General features: G+C 40.3%; 1 protein-coding gene across 3 annotated transcripts in view; it reads right to left on the bottom strand.

Annotated features, from left to right (window-relative positions):
• Window positions 1–21,174, bottom strand: part of PCGF5 (polycomb group ring finger 5) — a 128,233-nt gene that overhangs the window by 46,563 nt on the left and 60,496 nt on the right. Inside the window, exons 1-2 of one of the 3 annotated variants that reach the window (XM_053583967.1) lie at window positions 8,153–8,386; window positions 5,906–6,203 (exon numbers count right to left, since the gene is read on the bottom strand). In XM_053583967.1, the coding sequence (XP_053439942.1) occupies window positions 5,906–6,017 (112 nt within the window). In that variant the 5' untranslated portion in view covers window positions 6,018–6,203; window positions 8,153–8,386. Of the gene's footprint in view, window positions 1–5,905; window positions 6,204–8,152; window positions 8,387–21,174 lie in introns of those variants that run through there. The other 2 variants (XM_053583969.1, XM_053583968.1) reach the window with 2 other exon arrangements.

Genomic DNA, 21,174 nt, shown 5'->3' with positions numbered 1-21,174 from the left:
TTATTGAAAATATAAATATAATTTCTATTTAAGCTTTTGATTTTTATTCTAAAAACAGTTTTACCCTAAACAAATTTTATAAAGAATATATTATTGGAAAGTTCAATTTGTATCTTTTTTCTTCATACTGGGTACATTAAGCTGTACAGTCAAGATAACAGTTTGAAACGGTTTATGTTTTTTTTAATTAACATGTTGCTTACAGAAATTATATAAAATAAATCTAAGAAAAAATAAAATTGGAAAAATGTCAGTGTATTATGCAGATGTACCTGAGTCAGATGTCCAGGACTCAGACTAGATCTAGCATTTATTGGTATGTTACTTAATATTTTTCATTGTTGTCTTTGTGAAAAAAATTTGGAATAGTATCTGAAATGCTATTTCCCTTAAACCTTTTCATAGCTTGCTTCTTCCCATTATTTTAGTCTCTGCTCAAATGGCAACTCCCAAGAAAGACTTTTGTTTCATTTTTCCTCATAACATTTGTTATAAACAGCACCTGAAATTGCATTCTTTACCTATTATCTGTCACTCCTCGAGAACACAAGTTCTAGCAGGGCACAGCCTATGGCTGTCATGTTTACTGTTGTGTTGCCAGTGGTTACAATAATGACTGGAGCGTGCAGGTGCTAATAAACTTCTGTTGGTGATTAAATAGTGTCACCTAACTAGAAAGGATCTTGCTTAGATTAGATTAAACAATGAATGTAGAGCTCATAACCCCCCATATTACAAACATTCAGTAAACAGCAGCTACTATTTTAATAGTTAATTAGCATTTAATTATTATATGATTAAAAGTATACACTTCCTGCTTTAAGAGATGCTAATATTATAAATATCAGGTCCACAGCAGTTCTTCTCAAACCTTAATGTACCACAGAGTCACCTGAAAGGCTTGTGATTACACATTTTTGGCCTTCTCCCAAGGGATTCTGATTTAGGAGGACTACAGAGAAGCCCAAGAATCTGCACTTCTAATGAGCTCCCAGGTGATGCTGCTGGGGGATGCAGCTGGTCCACAGACGGCACTCTGAGAGGCATGCGTGTGCTGCACAAGCTTTTTAAACACTCAATACCGAAGTATAAGTTTTCTTTCTATGCCTTAAGTACTGGTGTCTTTATGATACTTGCTCAAAAACAATAAATGGTTGGTAGTACTTAAATTTTGCCATTTTATAATTTATTCCTTCATTCCTACATATTACCACATAGAATCACCAAGTCTCTTGTCACATCAATGGTATTTAATTATCAATTAATCCTTCTTTGTGTAAGTTAAAAAATGAGTACAATAATGTGTTTTGGCAAAAAGTTCCTTCTTAGGCAAGGGATTACTGACATCACCTCTAAAAGAGCAAAGAGAAGAAAGGTTTCTTTTCCTGCACCACCAAAGTCTTTCTCTATAAACATCTTTTCTCCTGAAGAAAAAAAAATCAACCTATACAACCACTAGAAAATATATTCCAAGCAGCTTCAAGAAGTTTCTCAGGCCCCTGTGCAAAGAGGGAGAGAGCATCCTTTAATCTACCCCCCCCATCCAGTCTCTCTCCTTCCTCACTTAATACCCACAAGATACCTATGTAGTTTCTAGAATACAGTTTTTCTAAATTTATAATTCCTAACCAATATTGCCTACATGCCTTTCAAGTTGCCCATCACTACCTTTTAATCTTTAAAAGGAAAAATATACAACAATCAACATATCAGTGATGCATTTATTCATTTGAGCTTTTATTTAGCACACATCAGACACTAAGGAAACACTCCAACCAAATCTGATGTGGCAGCAGGTGGGTGGCACATCTTGGAAGGGATGGGTTTTAAAGGATGGGCAATGGCTTGCTGGACACAGAGCAAATATTCATTCCAAGCAAACAGCTGCACCAAGTACTTGCATCTGTATGTGTTAGGCGGTGGAAAAAGAAGAGGTAGGCAGAAATCAGTCACAGCTAAGTAGCTTTAACTTATTCTGGGGACAACAGGGTGCCTTTAGGAAATTTGGGGTAGGCTGAACAGTGACAATGATAAAGTAAGTCAATTGTTTTTAATTACTGCCACTCTGCTGCAAGTTAAGAATGGACTACAATGACTTTGGTGAGAAGTACTGAGGGCCAGAATTGGCCTCATTAGTAAACATAGGGACAGAATTGAAGGGACAGATTAGAGAAACATTAAAGAGAGACCAGACAGGACTTCGTTACAGTTTTGTCAGTGAGGGCAAAGAGTCAAGCGTGGAACATATTTCTTGCTTGGACAACTAAGTGTTAGCATCCCATTCATTACTTTTTAGACATACAGGCAGTCCCTGAGTTACAAACATACAACTTGCACTTACAAACAAAAGCTGTTATAAGGCCCCAAGTTACAAATGTTCAAATGATGAATGATCTGCACTTATCAATGGAGGCTGTTACAGGTAATAGGTAAATGTGTCTGTCCAAACTTACATACAAATTCAACTTAAGAACCTACAAAACCTATGGTATTTGTAACCCAGGACTGACTGGACTGAGTCCCTGGTGGCTTCAAGACATTCAAATGGACATCCAGTAAGATTCTGCAGCTGAGAAGAAAAGTATAAGCTGGAAGGAAAGACCTGAGAGATGTCAGCATAGGTAGCTGAAGTCTCAGAGTAGATGAGGAAAGAAAAAGATACACCTAAATACGTATGTTAAAATTTCTTACGGCTTGTAAGTTTGCTTAATAGAGTATAATTCCATCTTATTTATCATTCTACCCCAGTGGCCAACAAAGTGCCTGATGTGTAATTATTTGGTTTAACTATATAATTCCATAATTATTTGTGTTAACACATTTACTTCCTTATATTAGGTTATTAAAATTAACTCAGACACATGTTAACCATGGTTAATGTGGATTTAGTTCATCTGGCATTAAGTGATCACTGAAAGCTAAAACTCATTTGTGTTTGAAAACCTTAACTCATTTTAAAATTTTATCTACTTATCCAATGTCCTCAGCCTACTGAAGTGGTATTCGTAAATAAAATGAGAGCCTCAAGATACGGCTTTTATAATGAGATTCTATGTCTGGTTTTGCTCATCAATAATAAAGCTTCATTTATTTATGTCACACTTGAAGAGTAAGACCAAACTATTTAGATTTTCTTACAAGCTTTCATGAGAACTAGCATTTACTGATTCTTAACTCCTTCTTTACAGTGCTATAAAATTGTAGTCTTTGTGCAAAGTTATTTTTATCAGATATTCTTTTTTATATGCCTATGTCAAGATCTAAAACACCACAGTCACTTAACATTTCTCACTTTCTACCGTTCCCAGTTGGGTCTTTCTCTTAATTTTATACCCATCCAAAATCACATTGCCACTGGATCTGTCCTTTATATTACACATGAGAAAAATCTGGGAGAAGAGATCAAAGACCCAACCACTGGGTAAGGAACACCGTTTTACAATATTAGTTATGTTGTCAATACAAGTAAGGGAATACTATGCAAATGAGATAGTTTTTCTCTGAAAGCCTCAAAATAGATTTAAAATTATATATAAAAATCTAAAGACCTGCAAGCACACACAGATTAGTGCTATATATTCCTCAGATGTTGGGCTGAGGACCTGACTCCATCATTCATTCTACTGCCTTATGCTTTCTGATAATGATAAAGGCCACACTGGTGACTATTTTAATCACATTTCTGCCAATCATTCTTTCTCAGTAAATGGGCTTGACGAATGCCAAGGAATCTTTCTGGCCAGAAGAGACTTGTGCAGTTAAACCGTCACTTACCCCTTTAGACTTTAAATTGCTGTTGAGAATATAAAAATAACCTTTGCTTATAAATGAATTGTTTATACTTCTATAACTTTTTGTTTTTACTTCAGAAAAGTAACATTTAAATTGGGGTTTCAACATGATCCATAGGAAATTTTCTCGCAAAAGGACATAATTAAAATTTATTAGACTATACAGAGAGGAGTTGGAGAATTTTGTACTTTATCATCATCCAGAGTTGGCAATTTTTGCTGGAGAGATACAAAAATAAGAACAATGCACAAATGTTAGAAGAAGCAAATCAAAATAAGACTGTGAACCATATCCAGGTTCCATACTTGGAATAATGGAAAACATCTTAATATAAGGTAAAGTACCCTCTAGAGCAGCCACACCCTATTGACGCATCCTCCAAAATATGTCCACAATCCAACTACTCTTCACTCCTTCCGTCTCACATCTTATTACCTTGTTGAAGGCCCTATAATCTTTAAGCTGACCTACAGTGATAGGCTTCTAACTGACCAGCTGTTCCCTGAACCTGCCAAGTGTATTCCCACCTCAAGGCCTGCGTACTTACCTTTCTCTCTACATTGACTGCTCTTCCCATATACATAGCATCTAGAGATCAATCCCCTCCGGGATGCTGTTCAAATGTCATCGTATCAAAGAAGCTCACCCTTTCAAGCTATATAAAATAACCCCATCTCTTGTATTTATAATCTTGCTTACTCTTCATAGCATTTATCACTAACACAGCATGTATTTATTAGTTTTCCTTGCTAGAATGTAATACCCTACTTCTTGAGCATGGATTTTTAACTATCTTTTGCTCAGCTGTACTCTCTGTGCCCCAGAACAGTGTCTGATATATAGTAAGTATTCAATAAACATTTGTTCAATGATAGGTAATTATTAACTGTTTAGGTTAAATGACACAGGCAAAGCAAATAAATAATACAAGACAGTTCATAGTTAATTGCTAATTTAATCCCTAAAGAGTACATATCACCATCACTTGAGGAGCTTTTCCAAAATACACATGCCTGGACCTTACCACAAGCCCCAACATCTCTCTTCAAGTTGTTTTCTGAGCATGTGTATGTTTAAATAGCTTCCCAGGTGATTCCATATTTTTTTGTGATAAAATAAATACAACAACGTTTGTTATATTAACCATTTCAAGGAGATTTCTTTTTGTACCTGTTTAAAACTACTATGGCAGTTCAGCAGAGTGGAAGAACATGGACTATGAAACTGAACACATGTCCATTACTCAGCTGTGAGACTGAACAAGTTATTTAACTCTTAGTTTCCACAGCCATAAAATGAAGATGACCTCTATACCATCTCTCTCCCCATACATCCACGCTTCAAACTGCTCCAAGGTTATTATAAAGCTAAATGAAATCAACTATATAAAGATTCTACTTTGGTGCACATAATAGGCATTAAACTAGAATTTACTGGAATTGCTTTCATTGAAATAAAAAACAAAATCATACTGGCAAAAAAACACAAAAAGTATATGTAATCCTGGCATAAGTGGCCTCTTCCTTTTCTGACAGGATAAGTGAGAATGAAATTTGTTAGTTCCACAGATATATTAGAACATTGATCCTTAATCTTGAGATCATGCTTCAGAATCACCTGGAGGGCTTGTTAAAACAGATTGCTGGACCCACTTCCAGTTTCTGAGGTGGGCCTGATAATCAGCATTTCTAAGGAGTTCCCAGGTGCCACTGATGCTGAAAGTTACACTGTGGGAATCAGTGCATTAGAGCACGCAAATTCCAACAAAACCTCTGGGCAGATTAATTCCTTCAGTATTATTTTTTAAAATAAAAAACCTGAAACAGTTCACTTTTTAAAAAACCACAGTCAATAATATGCTTACAATGTTTAGAACATTTCATGACCCAATAAAAGTCAACTACTGACCAACGACAAAAGAAAAATGTTACGCCTCTGGTAACCCAATGACAAATATTCTGAAAATTAATTCAGTTAATTCTTAGAATACTCTTTTTTAAAAAAGTTAGGTAGACAGAAAACATGGCAGTTTTAAAGGAACAGATATAACTTTTTTTTCTTTTTTTCTGTACATGTAACGTCTGATGGGGAGATAACCTAAAAGAATACTTACAGGTATGAAGGCATTCTGTCACTGTCGTTGGCTTGATCAGATACCCTTTACAGATATAGCAGGTAATATAAGGATTGAAATCTTTCACCAAGTGTTTCCTTTGGGTAGCCATTCGTGGTTAGCTAAGACTGGCTTTAGTAGTTCAGGCAAAGAATGGTACTAAGTAGATGATAATCTGATCCTAGGAGCTGGTGTGGTGCTGTTCCCAAGAGGATGTCCTGAGGCATGAGAACTAACATCCAGATTTATCACCAGATCGACGAGCATCACTCCTTTTGGTGGCTCTGCTTTCCCATATCTGTTTCCAAAATTTTAAAAAGATGAAAGAAAAAAGGTGTCACATTCTATTAACAGGAAGTGTTACAAGTTCCAAATTGAGTGAACAGGTGAATAGAACCATTAACTTGTAAATCTGCACAATTTAATTCAGAATAATGACAAATTCCTCCAACTCTGGAGCTTCAACTATCACCTCCATACTAATGAGGTCCAAAGCTATTAACTCCAGCTTGATAGCTTCACCTCTTCAGTAACGGATTTTAACTATCTGCTTGACTGCTCTATTAGGAATCCTTGTCAACACAAGTCAGAAGATTGAACACTGAAGTCACCATCCTCCCTATCAAAATGTTCCATCTTGCACCCTACGTCCAGTGAGTAGTGGAATGAAGCTGACATGCTTTTCCACTCTACTTTTGTGTATCACTACTCCCCCTGCAGTCCATCTTCCATTCTGCTACCCGGTATAGATTATTCTATCACATTTGGGCCTTCTCAAAGAATGTCAGCGTCTCCTCTTTACAAACAGGAGAAAAATGTTTAAGTTTCTCAGTTTGTCCACAGGTTGACCTTGATATACCCTTCATCACTTTTCTTCAGGCAGACTGAAGAGATGATTCACCTCCCACTCCGCAGGCTCTGTACGCTCCTTCCAACAAGCCCTTCCTCTCTACCCACCAAAATTCTTCAACCTTCTTCTAACTTCCGAGCAATCGTCCTCAGTTTTAAACCCCTACTTCTCTCCTGTTACATCTTCCTCTTATAAAGTCACACTCATTCTTTATCTCCTCTATTCGACTTAAAATCCTTAATACAAACCGGCCAGATTTCGTAGATATATAACCTGGACAGTGTTACTTTCCTATGTCTCAGGTCTTTAAATTGCAAAACAAAAATAAGAATGACGGCCTCCTGGTGTGGTGGGGATTAAATGAGATGCTATACATAAGGCTAGTAGTGCACAGTAAAAACTGAATAAATGTCATTACCTTTTCTAGAAACGTTTTGCATAGTCGACTTGTACATAAGATTACTTGGAAAAAAGTTTCCTGGGTTTCTTACAGTGAATGTGCCCTCTCAGAAAACGAGACACGAAGGAAGATACTGATTTCCCTGAGTTCATTCTACAAACATCTCATCTCCTATCTTAGATGTTAACTAATAGACAAGCATGAGGCCACTGTAAAAGTCAGAGGCATTCCACCCACACATACCCACTGCGAACGTTCAAGAATAAATTCTGCGTGTAATCCCCCTGTCCGTTCGTGTTTGAGGGTGTAACAGAAAGCAAACATAATTAACAGACAGGGGCACCAGGGTTCCGGCCTTCAGCCTCGCATGACCTTCAGCAAAGCGTTTAACATCCGTGCCCGGGTCTTGGCGGATTCTTCCTCTGCGGGATTACCCTGCCCTGCCTTTCCCACAGGTTTGCCACGAAGCTCCAAAGTAAGAGAAAGTCCTTTGAAAGAGGAAATGCACGGTCCCGACCTGCCGTGGTAGTGAGAACCTATGGCAGAGAGCCCTGTCACCAACACAGTTACAGGAGGCAACAAGTTGCCGAGACGCGGCGGGGACCGGAGGGAACTTCCCGCGTCCTCCCGCAGGATCCCGCCGGCGGCCCAGAGCGGCTCCCGAACCCGCCCGCCGGCCCGCCCGGCAGGTGCGCGGGCCCAGGCCCCGCCGAGGGCGGCTCTGGCCGGACTGGGCCGGGGCTGCGCGGGGAGAACGCGCCGCCTCTCCCGGGGCCGGTGCTGGCAGCGGCCGCTCTCCCCTCCACCAAGCGAGGACACGGCTCCCAAGTCCCGCGCCCCCAGCCCGTCGCCCCCGCCCCGAAGAGCTCTCAGGGCTCCCGGCCGGGCGGGCCGCGGCAGGTGTCTGGAGGTGCCTCTCCCGCCTGGGGCGCAAAATTGGGCGGGGAGCAGGGAACGGCCGGCGTCCCGGCCCCTCTCGAGCCCACCCAGGACCTACCAAGCCGCCGCCACCGACGCCTCTCCTTGCCCGCCAGTGCGCCGGCCTCGCAGCGAAGGAAAGTGAAAGAGAAACAGCGCCCGCCGCGGCCTGGCCGGTCCCCGCGCCCCGTCCGCCCTCCCCCTGCAGGCGGGAGCGCGCCGGCTCCGCGGGGCCACTCGGCTCCGGCAGATAGGGCGCGGCGGGCCTCGGGGCCCAGGCCCGGTGCCGCCTCCAAGGGCAACTCCACCCCCTTCCAACCGCCGGCACCGCCCGCCCCGCCGGCTGGACACGCCCACCGCCGCCAGGACCCGCCCGCGGGACACGCCCGCCCGCCAGCCCGCTCGCAGGTGCAGCCGCCGCGCCGCCCCCCCCCGTTCTGCCGCTGCGGATCTTGTCCTACCGGGAGCTTTGGCTAAATTGTATCTCGGTTCTTCTTAACCTCACATCACTCTCGGTTGTTTTCATCATAACAATGACTGGTATATTTCCCCTAGTGGGTTTAAAAGCAACGGTCAGTGTTGAGACTGAGTCGTCCTAATTCAACTGTCTCCTTGCTGCGTCTTCCCCAAGTCAGTGCCGCCCCACCTGCGCCAAAGCCCGAGACCGAATCCTCCCTAAAAACCAATAACGAGCTTGTTACTGTAGTGTGGGTCCAGAGATCATGATCGTTGACGATATAAGCAAATGAGAGTGTAGGGGAGGATAGAATTGGGGGAAGGGAAGTGGTAAAGAATTATTCCCGTTTCCAAGTTCAAAAGAAACAAAAGACCCCATTACTCCTTCTAGCAGACTTTGAGATATACAAGAGACCGGTCACTGCAAAAACATTCACTCAAAAGCGTGCATCAGAGGACGCCTTAAAGCAATTTAACCCCATTCTACTGCATTCCACAAACTCGACCACAAATTTCTCCTACAACCACAATTTTGCTGGCTATAAATTAGACCTGGTCTTTTGCTTCCCTAGAAGATTGCAATCCAGCAGTCCTAGGTAGCAGGCAAATCAGTATGGTCTTCACTAGTGAAAAAAAAAGTTAAAACGAACATCCCAAAGGAAGTCAGCACAGAGCAACTTTCAGTCTTTTTTTATCAGCACAAGGAAAAAGTGTTGCAATTACATAATCTTCACTTTTGTAGACGCCAGAGCAGTGATGGCTAAAGAAATGACAATAATGGGATTTTTAAATTTAATTTTTAATTAAAATCATAACTGTATACATTTATGGGGTGCAATGTGATGATTTGATATACAATGTGGAATGCTTAAATCAAACTGATTAACATAACCATCACCTCACTTATTTTTTGTGACTCATTATTTTAATAAGACATTTAAAATTTAGTTATTTTGGTGGGATCTTACCTAATGTGCATAATACAAGGAAAATGCAAAGGTTAATGCAAAGTATTTACTTTATCTCTGACTGACTGGAGTCATCTCCTTACTGGAGTGATTGTGGAGATGACTCTGTTGGCCAACCAACAAACCCAACAACCACTGGTCCAGCAGCCATACAGGTGTTCAAAGATCCATGTCAAATTTAAGATGGCCTAAATGTACTTCAAGAATAATTAAAAAATTAAGTGTATTAATAAACAGACCAACGTAGCTTTTGAAACTATCCATTTTATAATCAAACTTATGTAGAGTATATGTAAGTTTTTTAAAATGCCATTTTCAATATTGCAGCGGGAGAAATACATTTTCTGAAACAGCTATAAATGACCGCATTTTTATAGTCCTTTTAAGAACCACTTTGTGAAACCATACACAAGAATTTTGAAGCTGTGATCAACTTCAGTAAGTCACAGCAATCATAATAAGCACAGAAAACACGAATGATGAAATTACTTTATAGCATAAGGATTACTCCTTATATCTTTCATTTCAGAGACTAAACAGATCAGTATGTGAAAAGTCACCCCATTTCTAGTGTATTTAAAATATGCAATAAAAGCTATTACTGCTGCGGTTCTCAACCTGTGGGTCACAGCCCACAGGAGCTGTATTAAAGGGCCATAGCGTTAGGAACCTGTATTACTGTATATACCACAGCATATACAAAATGACTTGGTATTTTCTTATTTTGCATCTGAACCTACTTTAAATATTATTAATATGTTTTTAAAGCATAACATGAAGTCCAAGGGGCTTAAAAGTGATTGGTGATCAATAGTAAGTGAAGTTAAATCAGCATTCCTGAAGGAAATGAGCTTGAGGGTGGGTACTGGGAGGGCAAAGATTAGTAATGAAGGAAAGAGTCAGAAAAGCCCAGTAGAGCAGTATCTGGGGTTGCCTTAATGAATTTAGGGTGGGGGAGAATTACAACCTTTGTAAGGAAATCTGTGCTTTATGTCCCCAGAGGCAGCACAGTTTGCAATAAAACCTTCTGTGGTTCCTCCTCTCCCCCCTGCAGCAACAACCCACCTCTCCTGCCCAAATTAAAAAAAACTGTGCACATACACAAAATGTAAACAAATAAAAACTCTAATACTTGCCTGGTTAAAAACATAATAATAAAAGTATTGGCAGGAGGGAATATTACCAAAGGGCAAATTTCTTGACCTCTGTGCAGACTCTAAGTATTTCAACCTGGGACTTAAAGCTGCTGTGCTGCCCCTCCTTCTCCTCTGGGGCTGTTTTCTAGTTAGTATCCTTCATTCACTTGGTCATCCCCATGGGGCAGAGGAAGCTACCATCTGAAGGGGTGGGTCTGATAACCAATCTCATATACCAGTGGGACCCTCAGTAAACAAAGGCCTGGAAGCAACTGGATAGACAGCATCAGGAGAAAGAAAAGGCAGGAGAAAGGCAGCTTGCCTGGGAGCCCCCTTACCCGTCACAGACTCCAGTTTTCTCATTTTACAGAAGTAGAAATCAAAATCCTCAGAACTGGCAATTCATAATCACAGAACTCATCTGGTAGTACTAAGACCAAAACATAGGTACCGGTTTTTTTTTGTTTTTGTTTTAAAACCTCTTAAAAGAACCTCTCAAGTCCAAGAATTTAAGGAAGGTCTGGCAAGAAATGTTAACTTAAAAAAAAAAAAGGAAGAAAGGGAGGGGAGAATGAATGAAGAGAAGAGGGATTTAACTGCCCTGATGGAGTTTAGGAGTGAACGGGCAGCGTGGTTCCCACGAAAGAAGCATAATCCCAAAGAGATACACTTGATTATTGACACAGACTCTTCCAAGGGACCACAGAAAGCTCTTTAATAATCCTTGGAATTCCATGGAGCTATCTGTATTATCTAACAAATATTTCTTTATTTTTTTTAATCTAGATTTTTATTTCATGTAAGGCTTGGCAATGGTGGGTAGTTCTTTCTATACTGAAAAGTTCACGTTCCTTTTTTTGTCTAATAAATTCATCATTAACTGATCTTAATGACATAATTTATTTGAAAAATAGGGCTGTACATAGTATATTTACATTCCTCTGAGATATTAAATAGATGAATTTTTCATTATACATAATATACCTAAGTATGCTGTTCAATCTTTTAACAGGGTATCTTTAATATATAAACTATATAAACTATGCTCTGTAATTTAAAAGTTTTCCTAAAAACAATAAATAAAAAAAGTTTTCCTAATAGAGTTTACAGAAAATATTGAAATTTAACGTAAGTGTTCTACGGGGCCCAAATATGTTTACTGTATGACCATGAATATTGTAGCTCAGAATCTACAACTGCCTAAAGTTAATGATGGAGGTATGGGAGGGGAACTGAAAGACTTTCAATCACTCTACCACATCTCTTCTTCACTTACGGCAGCCCTCCTCTGCAACCTAATAATTCTCGAGGACCCTCTCTCTGTTAACTGTCTCCTAAATCCCTCTATTTAACCTACTCTATTCAGATCACTATTGTCTCTAACTTTCATTACTCTTAAGTGAACTCTTAAGTAGTCTCCCTACAGCTCTTCTCTGGCAAACCATCTTCCATAGCACAGCCCGAGGACTGTGATCATGCTCTGATCATACAAATCTGATCATGCTGTTTCTGAGGTTAAAAAACCATTCTTAGGAGAAAGCCTAAATAAGACGCTTGTCACTTCTACAGCTCCTCATTAAACCCCTATTATGCTATAGCCATAATGAACCTCTTTACCCTCTAGCTAGACAGATGACACTTCCAAATGAGAACCCTGTCATAATCCCCTCTCTGTTCCCCACCCCTGCAGACTCTGGCCAACCTTTATTTATCATTTAGATATCAGGTAATTTCCTTTTGTATGTACCCAGACCGCACCCATACATTACACCCCACCTTATTCTCTCAGATCTCGATTGTCTTGGATTATCGGGTTTACTAATGTGAACCTCCTACTGGAGTGTAAGCCCAGTGGAACCACCACTTGGCTGTCCACTGCTGGCAGAGGGAACAGCAAACAGTAAGCATTCAAATAAATATTTGTTGAAAAACTAAATAACTGCACACACTCAAGACAGATCCTGTGTTCTCTTTCTTGGGTTTCTTCTTGAAGGGATCTTTAAAAAAAGGATGCATTATGGCATAATCCCCACCTTCTGGGACTATTAACTAAAATCACATCAGGGAGTGGAGACTTATTCACAAGAAATAATTATGGAACAATATATCAACGTTTATTAATAAAGTGTTAAGTGAATAATATGACCTAATTGTACGTACCCTCATATCAACCCAGAAAAAAACTGTTAAATGGAATATAATCAAGTGACCAAAACTCCAGTGGAAAGAAGGAACACCTGTGGGTGGTCAAGCCATTAGTCTACTGCCTATATTGGCAGTTACAAGGCACAATCCCAAAAGCTATGGGAATGAATGATAAATGGGAAATCCAGGAAAAGAGAGAAATTAAGTCAATATACTAAGAATGAGTACAGAGATACAGCATTGAATATATGGGAAAGATTAGTCTGAGAAAGACTGTGAAGTTAGATAAATATTTTAAAGTGCTTTAAATACATTATGTTAAAGAGAAGAATCAACAAAGAAAAAATTATTTTTTCTCCTTTGGGAGGTAGAAAAAACTAGCTGTGTTTTCTTTACTATGATGTCAACAGTTGGCTAGAGCAAGTTCCAGTTATATTGGAAGAAAAGAGAGTTAAAACCAAAATAGGTCTAAGCTATAAGGAAAAACTGGATTTATTCCAATCATCAGGGAGGCTGTGATATTTTAAAAAGTCTTTATAAACCACAACTGTTATTTGGGGAGGTCATATTAAAAATTCCTGAGGATCACAAATGGATGAATTACTTAAATGCAGAAACTAAGACTATTCCATCATATATGAATATAGGTTATTCTAAATTATAAGGTTTTGAAGCTTTAGTAACATATACAATCAAATGCCAGAGGATATTAGGCATAAGAATTGATGGAAAAGTTCTGATTTTATAGATAACTGTGGTTCAGGGGTGTTCGACCTTTTGGCTTCTCTGTACCACATTATAAGAAAAGTTGTCTTGGGCCACACATTAAATACACAAACACTAACAAAAGTTGATGAGCAGAAAAAAAAGATCCATGCATAATTTCTGTGATATCCACCACCACAGATAAGCAAAAAACACCTCCCTTAATTTGCATGCAGCCTAGGGGCTGCAGGTTGGCCACCTGTGGAAGAAAGGAGACTGGACCTGCAATCAAAATAGCCTGGTTTTCAGTCAAACCAAGTCCTTTCCCTTCCCTCAGACCCACTGTCTTCCCATGAAAATCAAGATTAATATTGTCACCTTAATCATTGGTCTACAGGAAAGATTTTCTTTACATATTTATGTGTTCATAACAAACATGTAGAAGATGAAGTGAGATAATAGGTAAGAAATGCTTTTTAAATTTTAACTGTAAAGCACTATAAAATAAAATATAAGGTAAAAGTAGTCACTTTGTGTACTTGAACAGCCCTGAATAGTGCCCAGCAATGCTGTACCACCCAGCAAAGGTCCTGACACTGAGATCCAGTCAAAGAATATATGGAATATATGTAGAGGGTGGTGCCTGTGGCTCAAAGGGGTAGGGCGCCGGCCCCATATGCTGGAGGTGATGGGTTCAAACCCAGCGCCGGCCAAAAAAAAAAAAAACAAAAAAAAGAATATATGTAGAATGAATGAGACACACCAGGCAGAGCAATGAATCCCGAACACTACAAGGTAAGCCTTTAATAGTCAGAAAGCATCTTTCCTTTGAACTCAATCTTCATACCTAATTTTTAAAACTGGGATGGGGAAACCTAAATCTCTTACTAAATAATTCAAAGTTATACAAAGGAAACTAGTTCCAACGAAAATTTCAATAAGTTGGATTAGTTCAACATTGCAAAACTAGCATACTCCTCAAAATGTTTTCCAAATTCTTGGTGGGTCATAATTAAGTCCTAGGAGCCATCACTTGCGCTATCAGTTCCCAGCTCTTTCAGGATCAGCAGACTCCTTAGGCCAAGGAAGAATGAATGGCTAAGAAAGCACACGAGGCTTTAGTTATGAATTAACACTAACTCAGAAGCGTATTAACAGTAACGCTTTGCTGGCTGGGAGGCCAGGGAGCTAGCAGGATGGAGGAAATGGTAAAGCACTGAAGATGGACAGCTTTCTCCCCCGCCCCTCCACGTCACAACTCCACTTGGACCAAAACAATAGCACCCCCCCTCCAAAGGAAGAAAAAAAAACCTCATGCAAAGAAGAAGTAAATCGGTGTGTTCATTCTGTTTTCAACTGTTCAAACACTTACTGTCAAGGATACTGATTAATTTTTGTCCATATTTGAAAAAAAAGAGAAAATTACTGTAAATGAAAGCAGGGAGAGAGTAGCTATATAGAAATTCTTAATTCTTGACTTTGGTGAGTCTTACAATAGTCTCAGAAGTTGTGATGACCTGTTCTTGATAGTTCTAGAAGAAAGAAAGAAACCGCATCTATCTTGAATGGTTTCTCCTGCTGAAAGGGGGTCCCTTCCAGGTATCAAACCTTGGATGCTTTCATGATGAAAATCTGGGAAAAAACAGTATCACAGCATCTTCAATTAGATTACAGATGGGAATAAACAATGGCTGCAGCTTTTCACATCACTGACGAGACCCTAGAATAGAGTCCAAAACGTCACAGGTTCTCACGAAACATTTGTTGAACGGATGAATGAATGAATGGGTGAAACAACTCATGAATGAGGAAAGAAATAAAGTCTGACTTTACATATAGTCAAAAGTGTCCATGCCACATTAAATTCTGGCATGTTCTCTGTTGGCTTCATGTCCTACAGCAAACAACCATTCTCTGCCTCAGTTTTCTTATCACTTCACTGGCCATAATAAAAGCACATATCACACAGGTATTTTTATGAAGATTTTGTGCCATAATACAACTAATGCACTTAGTATATGGTGAGCAAACAAAAGCTTGCTGAATTAATTTTAAGGATTCCATATCTATACTGTTCCCTGCTACTTGGATAAAACAATGAAACACAAGGATGTAACTTAATGCCTGATGACAAACAAACAGAACAAGTGCTTTAGTACAATTTGCTCAGACAATGTACGTAGAGGCAAAAGTTAGTCACCTAACTCTCCTGCCAGGTACCCTTCTTCCTGCTGTAAGATTTTGAGGTACATGGAAAAAATATGAAAATTACAGCTTAAGTTAGCCATCTCAAGATGAAATCAAGAAATGAGATGTACACAAAACTCTAAAGAATTCTACAGACATTTAAAGCTCTGATTACATAAACTGGGTATAGGTTACTTATGAAGGCGGTACTGAAATGTGGCATATTTATTTAGTACACTAAAACATAACCAATGATATTCTACCCTGTCTGGAAAAATGTTATGTAAATAGAAAAAGAATGACCATCAAGGAGCACAGAAAAGGAAAGTACAGAGAGCAAGATCTTGGCAGTGTGCAGGCAGCACTCTCTGGATAGGGGACGCTGAAGTCGGCCAACACTGAACCAGTCACGAGAACGATTCACTGCACCAAACGTCTCCTCCTCCATCTGATTCCAAGGCCCACAAAGTCACTTCCTGAATATTGATTTGCCTGCCTTTGTATCTAAATATTGGAAGCAAATACTCTGAACTGGAAAATTAATATTTTGTTATTATATTTCACTGTAAATGAAAAAAATGCAATACTTTTAAAAAGGTAAAGAAAATCACCAACCAGGAGTAAGACCCTTGGCAAGTCACCTCATGAGCCATGACCTCCTCATCTATAAAACTGCTTTAAATTTGGGATACATAATCTCTAAGGATACTTTCAGATCTTCAATTACATGGTTGTGTAATTTGGAAGCATCACCTTGAATAGGTGCCCATAAAGGAACAGAGAATGAATATTTTAGGCTTTGAGGGCCATATAGTTTCTGTCACAACTATTCAACTCTGCCCAAGTAGGGCAAAAGCTACCAAAAATAATATGTAAACAAATGGATGTAGTTGTGTTCCAACAAAATTTTGTTTAAAAAAAACAGGCAGCAAGCCAGATTTGACTCTTTGGATATCATTTGCTAGCTCTTGATCCATGAACATGTACAGATGATACCATTTAAAAAGTTTCCTGTATCCCAGGATGGATAACTTCTCCAATGCTGATAAGGTCTTGATGACAGTTTCAAATTGAAACATTTTTAGTGCAAAATCTTCCTTTCACAATTTCTAATTTTCAAGCAATGAATAGTCTAGAGTAGCTTAACTACCAAATGGTACCATGCTCCTCCTATCAAATGGCATGGAGAGTTAGAAACATTTCATTCCACTTTGTAAAGTTTTGCCATAACTTGACCTTTCTCCTATGTCACAGTGGAGAAAGTTTATCACAAAGGGAAAAGAAACATTAAACAAAAAACATTCTCTCCTAATTGCCAAAGATCAGGCTTAAACTCCTACCACTGAATTCAAGACACCAGACTCCTAGTCACATTTAAAGAGAAAGTACAATATCTTCCCATTTTACCTGGGATTCTAGGGTGCTGACGTAAGAGAAAACAGGGCTTCAAGTGCTAAGCTATCTGCTTCCATACTTACAGAGCGCTGCAAGCTGGCCTGACTTCAGGAACTCATGGGGCAAGTGTTACCTGTCAACTCCAACCTCACCATGGCCAGAGTCAACCACCTAGATTGTGGTCTGAGAAGAGGCCCAGAAGGAAAGATTGGTGAAACTTCACCATCCCACCTACTTCCAAAGACAACAGCTGCAACAAGACAGGGTATATTTGAAAATAAGGATACTGCAGCTCTGGGAAATAGATCTGGCCTGACAGCCTAGAATAAGAAGATATATTTTTATTTTTATGATGCTAAAACAAGGGAATTTAAGCTGCTGCTGGTAATGACAATATTCTCTCCATTTCTAGTGTTTTGGATGACTATTACTTGCGAATCAAGAAGAATCTATGAACAGGGAAAAGTGTTTCAAAGTAATATTCACACAAGTTATTGAGACTGAGGTCCTTTAACTACTTATATTATTAAATGACAAGGCTTTGGTGTCAGATTATTTGAATATCACCATTTTAATTCATGAAGAAAACTGCAGAAAAATCCAAGGAAGATAAGCAATTATGTATATTCACTTATACTTTTAAAAAGCAAGTTTTGACAAGAATCATTATTCCTGATTTGAACAACTTACAGTGATACTTCACTTCCTAAAAATTTTAGAGTGATGCTTCTCTCAAGTACTAACAAGGAAATTAAATGGAACTTGATGATTATAAATTAGTAGATCACCACTTCCTTTACAGGATTTTCTTAACTATTCTCTAACCCTTTTCACCATTGAAGTCTGAAATGTTAAGTGGAACAATCATTTCTAGTAGGAAAGGAAAGAACTCCGGCAATTAGAAACCATACTTGTAAGCACGGGCATGGGTATGTATATGAATTCTTTATGTCAAACAATATAGTTCACTTTAGACACACCCAACAATAAACTAGCCATTAACAAAACTGAAGAAATAGAATTTAACTTTTAAAAGCTGACATTTATAATACACATACTTGACAACAATGTAAATGTTTTGTGTTTCTGTACTTTGTTCATTAACTTCATTATTTGAAAACAAATGTTAAAAGTGTTATATATGGCATGTTAAGCATTACGAAGTTATTCTAGATGCCCTTTATGGGTTACATTGTGTCCCCCCAAAAGAAATGTTGCAGTCCTAACCTCTGACACCTGTGAATGTGACCTTATTTGGAAATAGGGTCCTTGAACAGATAATCAAGTTAAGATGATGTCATACTGGAGTAGTCAGGCTCTTAATTCAGTAAGAATAGCTTTCCTATAAGAAGAGGAGAGACGGCCCCACGGGGAACGCTGTGTGAAGGCAAACTGCACACAGAGACTGGAGCAGCTGCGGAACAGCTCGCTGTAGGGCAGGGGAATTCCCTCCAGTGCGGTTCCACAAAAAGAAGGGAGGATGCCCAAATACCTCTAGGATTAGAGAACTGAAGGAAACTGATCAAATGCAGGGCCACGGATAGGGGAAATAGGAGAAAATTTGTGTAGGCACATAAGGAGTATTTAAAATAAAAAAAAAAAAAGACACAGCAGTGAGAACCCCAGTTCAGTTCAATAGCATATCTGCAGTAGCACTAATTTGCATACAACCACACTGGTGGAGGAACAGGACAAATGGATGAACAGACTGGTCAGGAGGCTAAAGAACGTCATTAAGAGGGCAGCGCCTGTGGCTCAGTCGGTAAGGCGCCAGCCCCATATACCGAGGGTGGTGGGTTCAAACCCGGCCCCGGCCAAACTGCAACCAAAAAAAAGCCGGGCGTTGTGGCGGGCGCCTGTAGTCCCAGCTACTCGGGAGGCTGAGGCAAGAGAATCGCTTAAGCCCAGGAGTTGTAGAGGTTGCTGTGAGCTGTGTGAGGCCACGGCACTCTACCGAGGGCCATAAAGTGAGACTCTGTCTCTACAAAAAAAAAAAAAAAAAAAAAGAACGTCATTGAGAGAAAAATCCAAGATGGCGCCGAGTAACAGCTACCCTGCAACTGGGCACGGTGAGTCTGGGGAGATAAGACTCCAGGCATCTCTGGCTGGTGGGATCTGCCTATAATCATCCCTTTGAGGATGAGCAAGAGGCTTCTGGACCCCAAGAGAGGACAAAAACAGTGGAAAATTCACAAGTGGTTGCATGTGTTCGATGGACCTAATCCCACTGGCAGCGGTAAGTACAAGCAGCAGTGAGACTGCTAACCAGAAAGGCCTTACCTGTGAACTGTTTCAGTGTTTTTGGACTTGGCACTCAGTTGAATTGCATTGGGGAGAACTCTGGGCATTGTCTAGGGCCCCAAACTGAGCAGCTGAGCCGGAAGGAGCTAATAGTGTTGGGCTGTGGGCGGCAGAGAACCATTGTGAGAGAACTGCCCCGGAAAGCTCCGCCCTGAGGGTCACAGAGCAAGGATTGGGCGGGAGCTAGTAACTTAGTGACTGAGCAGCCTAAAGGCGGGGACTGACCTGCCTTACAGCCTTAACCCTAAGGAGCAGAGTGAGACCGTTTTGGCCCACTGGAGCCTCAGGCTATTGTCCTGGGTAGAGTGCTGTGGTGTCACAGCTCATAGCAACCTCAAACTCCTGGGCTTGGCGCCACCCGGACCTCCACAAAAGCTGCGCCACGACCCGCGCCTGCCGGGCCTCCGTGTGCCCTGACCAAGAACTGCGGGAGCCACACAACCCTGCGTCTTCCTTCCTGCACCCTCCCTCCACACCGGCCCGCTTGTCCAGCCAGGGACTCTGGTAGCCGCATGCCCTCTGGAGCCATCCCTGCCTCTGCACAGAGCCCTTCTCCTGGCCAGAGACTGCTGGAGCCTTGGACTCTCTGTGCCTAAGTCACTGGGCGCAAGGCACTCATAGAACGCTGTGCACCACCTCCGCCCTCTTGCTGGATCCGGGTGTGTCACACTCCGGAGCTGCTTCCACAACCAGAACTCCATGGCTGGGGCAGCCTCAGAGGAACTACACAGGGTCACTCCCTACAAAGATCCAGCAACAATAGAGTGATCCTGCGGGGGTCTAATCGTGGAGAGACACCTCCCCAACTCTGAGGACGGCCAGAGGCAATGGTGAAGAACAATCATGAGGTGAAATCAACAGAAAAACTCTGGCAATATGAATAATCAGAGTAGATCAAGTTCCCCAAGGATCAATGGGGCAGACACAGCACAAGATCCCATGCACAAACAAATAGCTGAGATGTCAGAAATCTTATTCAGAATCTGGACAGCAAATAAGATTGAATTAGAATTCAAAGCAGTAACCCAAAAGATATCTCAAGAATTCAACAAATTCAAAGGCCAAATGACCAAAGATTTTGACACATTGAGACAAAAAGTTGCAGCCCTCAAAGATCTGAGAAACACGATAGAATCCCTTAGTAACAGAATGGAGCAAGCAGAAGAAAGGATTTCTTATACTGAAGACAAAGATTTCGAACCCTCCCAAACTTTCTAAGAGGTAGAGAAATGGAGGGAAAAACAGATCACTCTCTCAGAGAGCTCTGGGATAATTTGAAGAAAACCAATATTCGTCTTATAGGGATCCACAAAAGCAATGAAGTGGCTTCACAAGGCACAGAGTTTTTTCTCCATGAGATTATGAAGGAGAACTTTCCAGACATGCCAAGACATTCTGAAATTCAGATAGCAGACAGTTTCAGAACTCTAGCACGACTCAACCCAAATAAGATATCCCCCAGACACATCATAATCAATCTCACTAAAGTTAATATGAAGGAGAAAATTCTGAAAGCAGTCAGACAAAAGAAAACCATCACCTACAAGGGCCAGAATACTAGAATAACTGCAGATCTCTCTGCTGAAATCTTTCAAGCTAGAAGAGGATGGTCATCGACTTTTAATCTCCTAAAACAAAACAACTTTCAACCCAGGATCCTGTACCCAGCTAAACTGAGTTTCATTTATGACAGAGAAATTAAATACTTCAATGACATTGACATGTTGAAGAAATTTGCCATAACTAAACCAGCTCTCCAGGATATTCTCAGACCTATCCTCCATAAAGACCAGTGTAATCCTCCACCC

This window comes from Nycticebus coucang, chromosome 3, assembly GCF_027406575.1.
Source record: "Nycticebus coucang isolate mNycCou1 chromosome 3, mNycCou1.pri, whole genome shotgun sequence".
In the NCBI taxonomy this organism is placed as follows: domain Eukaryota; kingdom Metazoa; phylum Chordata; class Mammalia; order Primates; family Lorisidae; genus Nycticebus; species Nycticebus coucang.
This window is presented reverse-complemented; position numbering and strand designations above follow the sequence as displayed.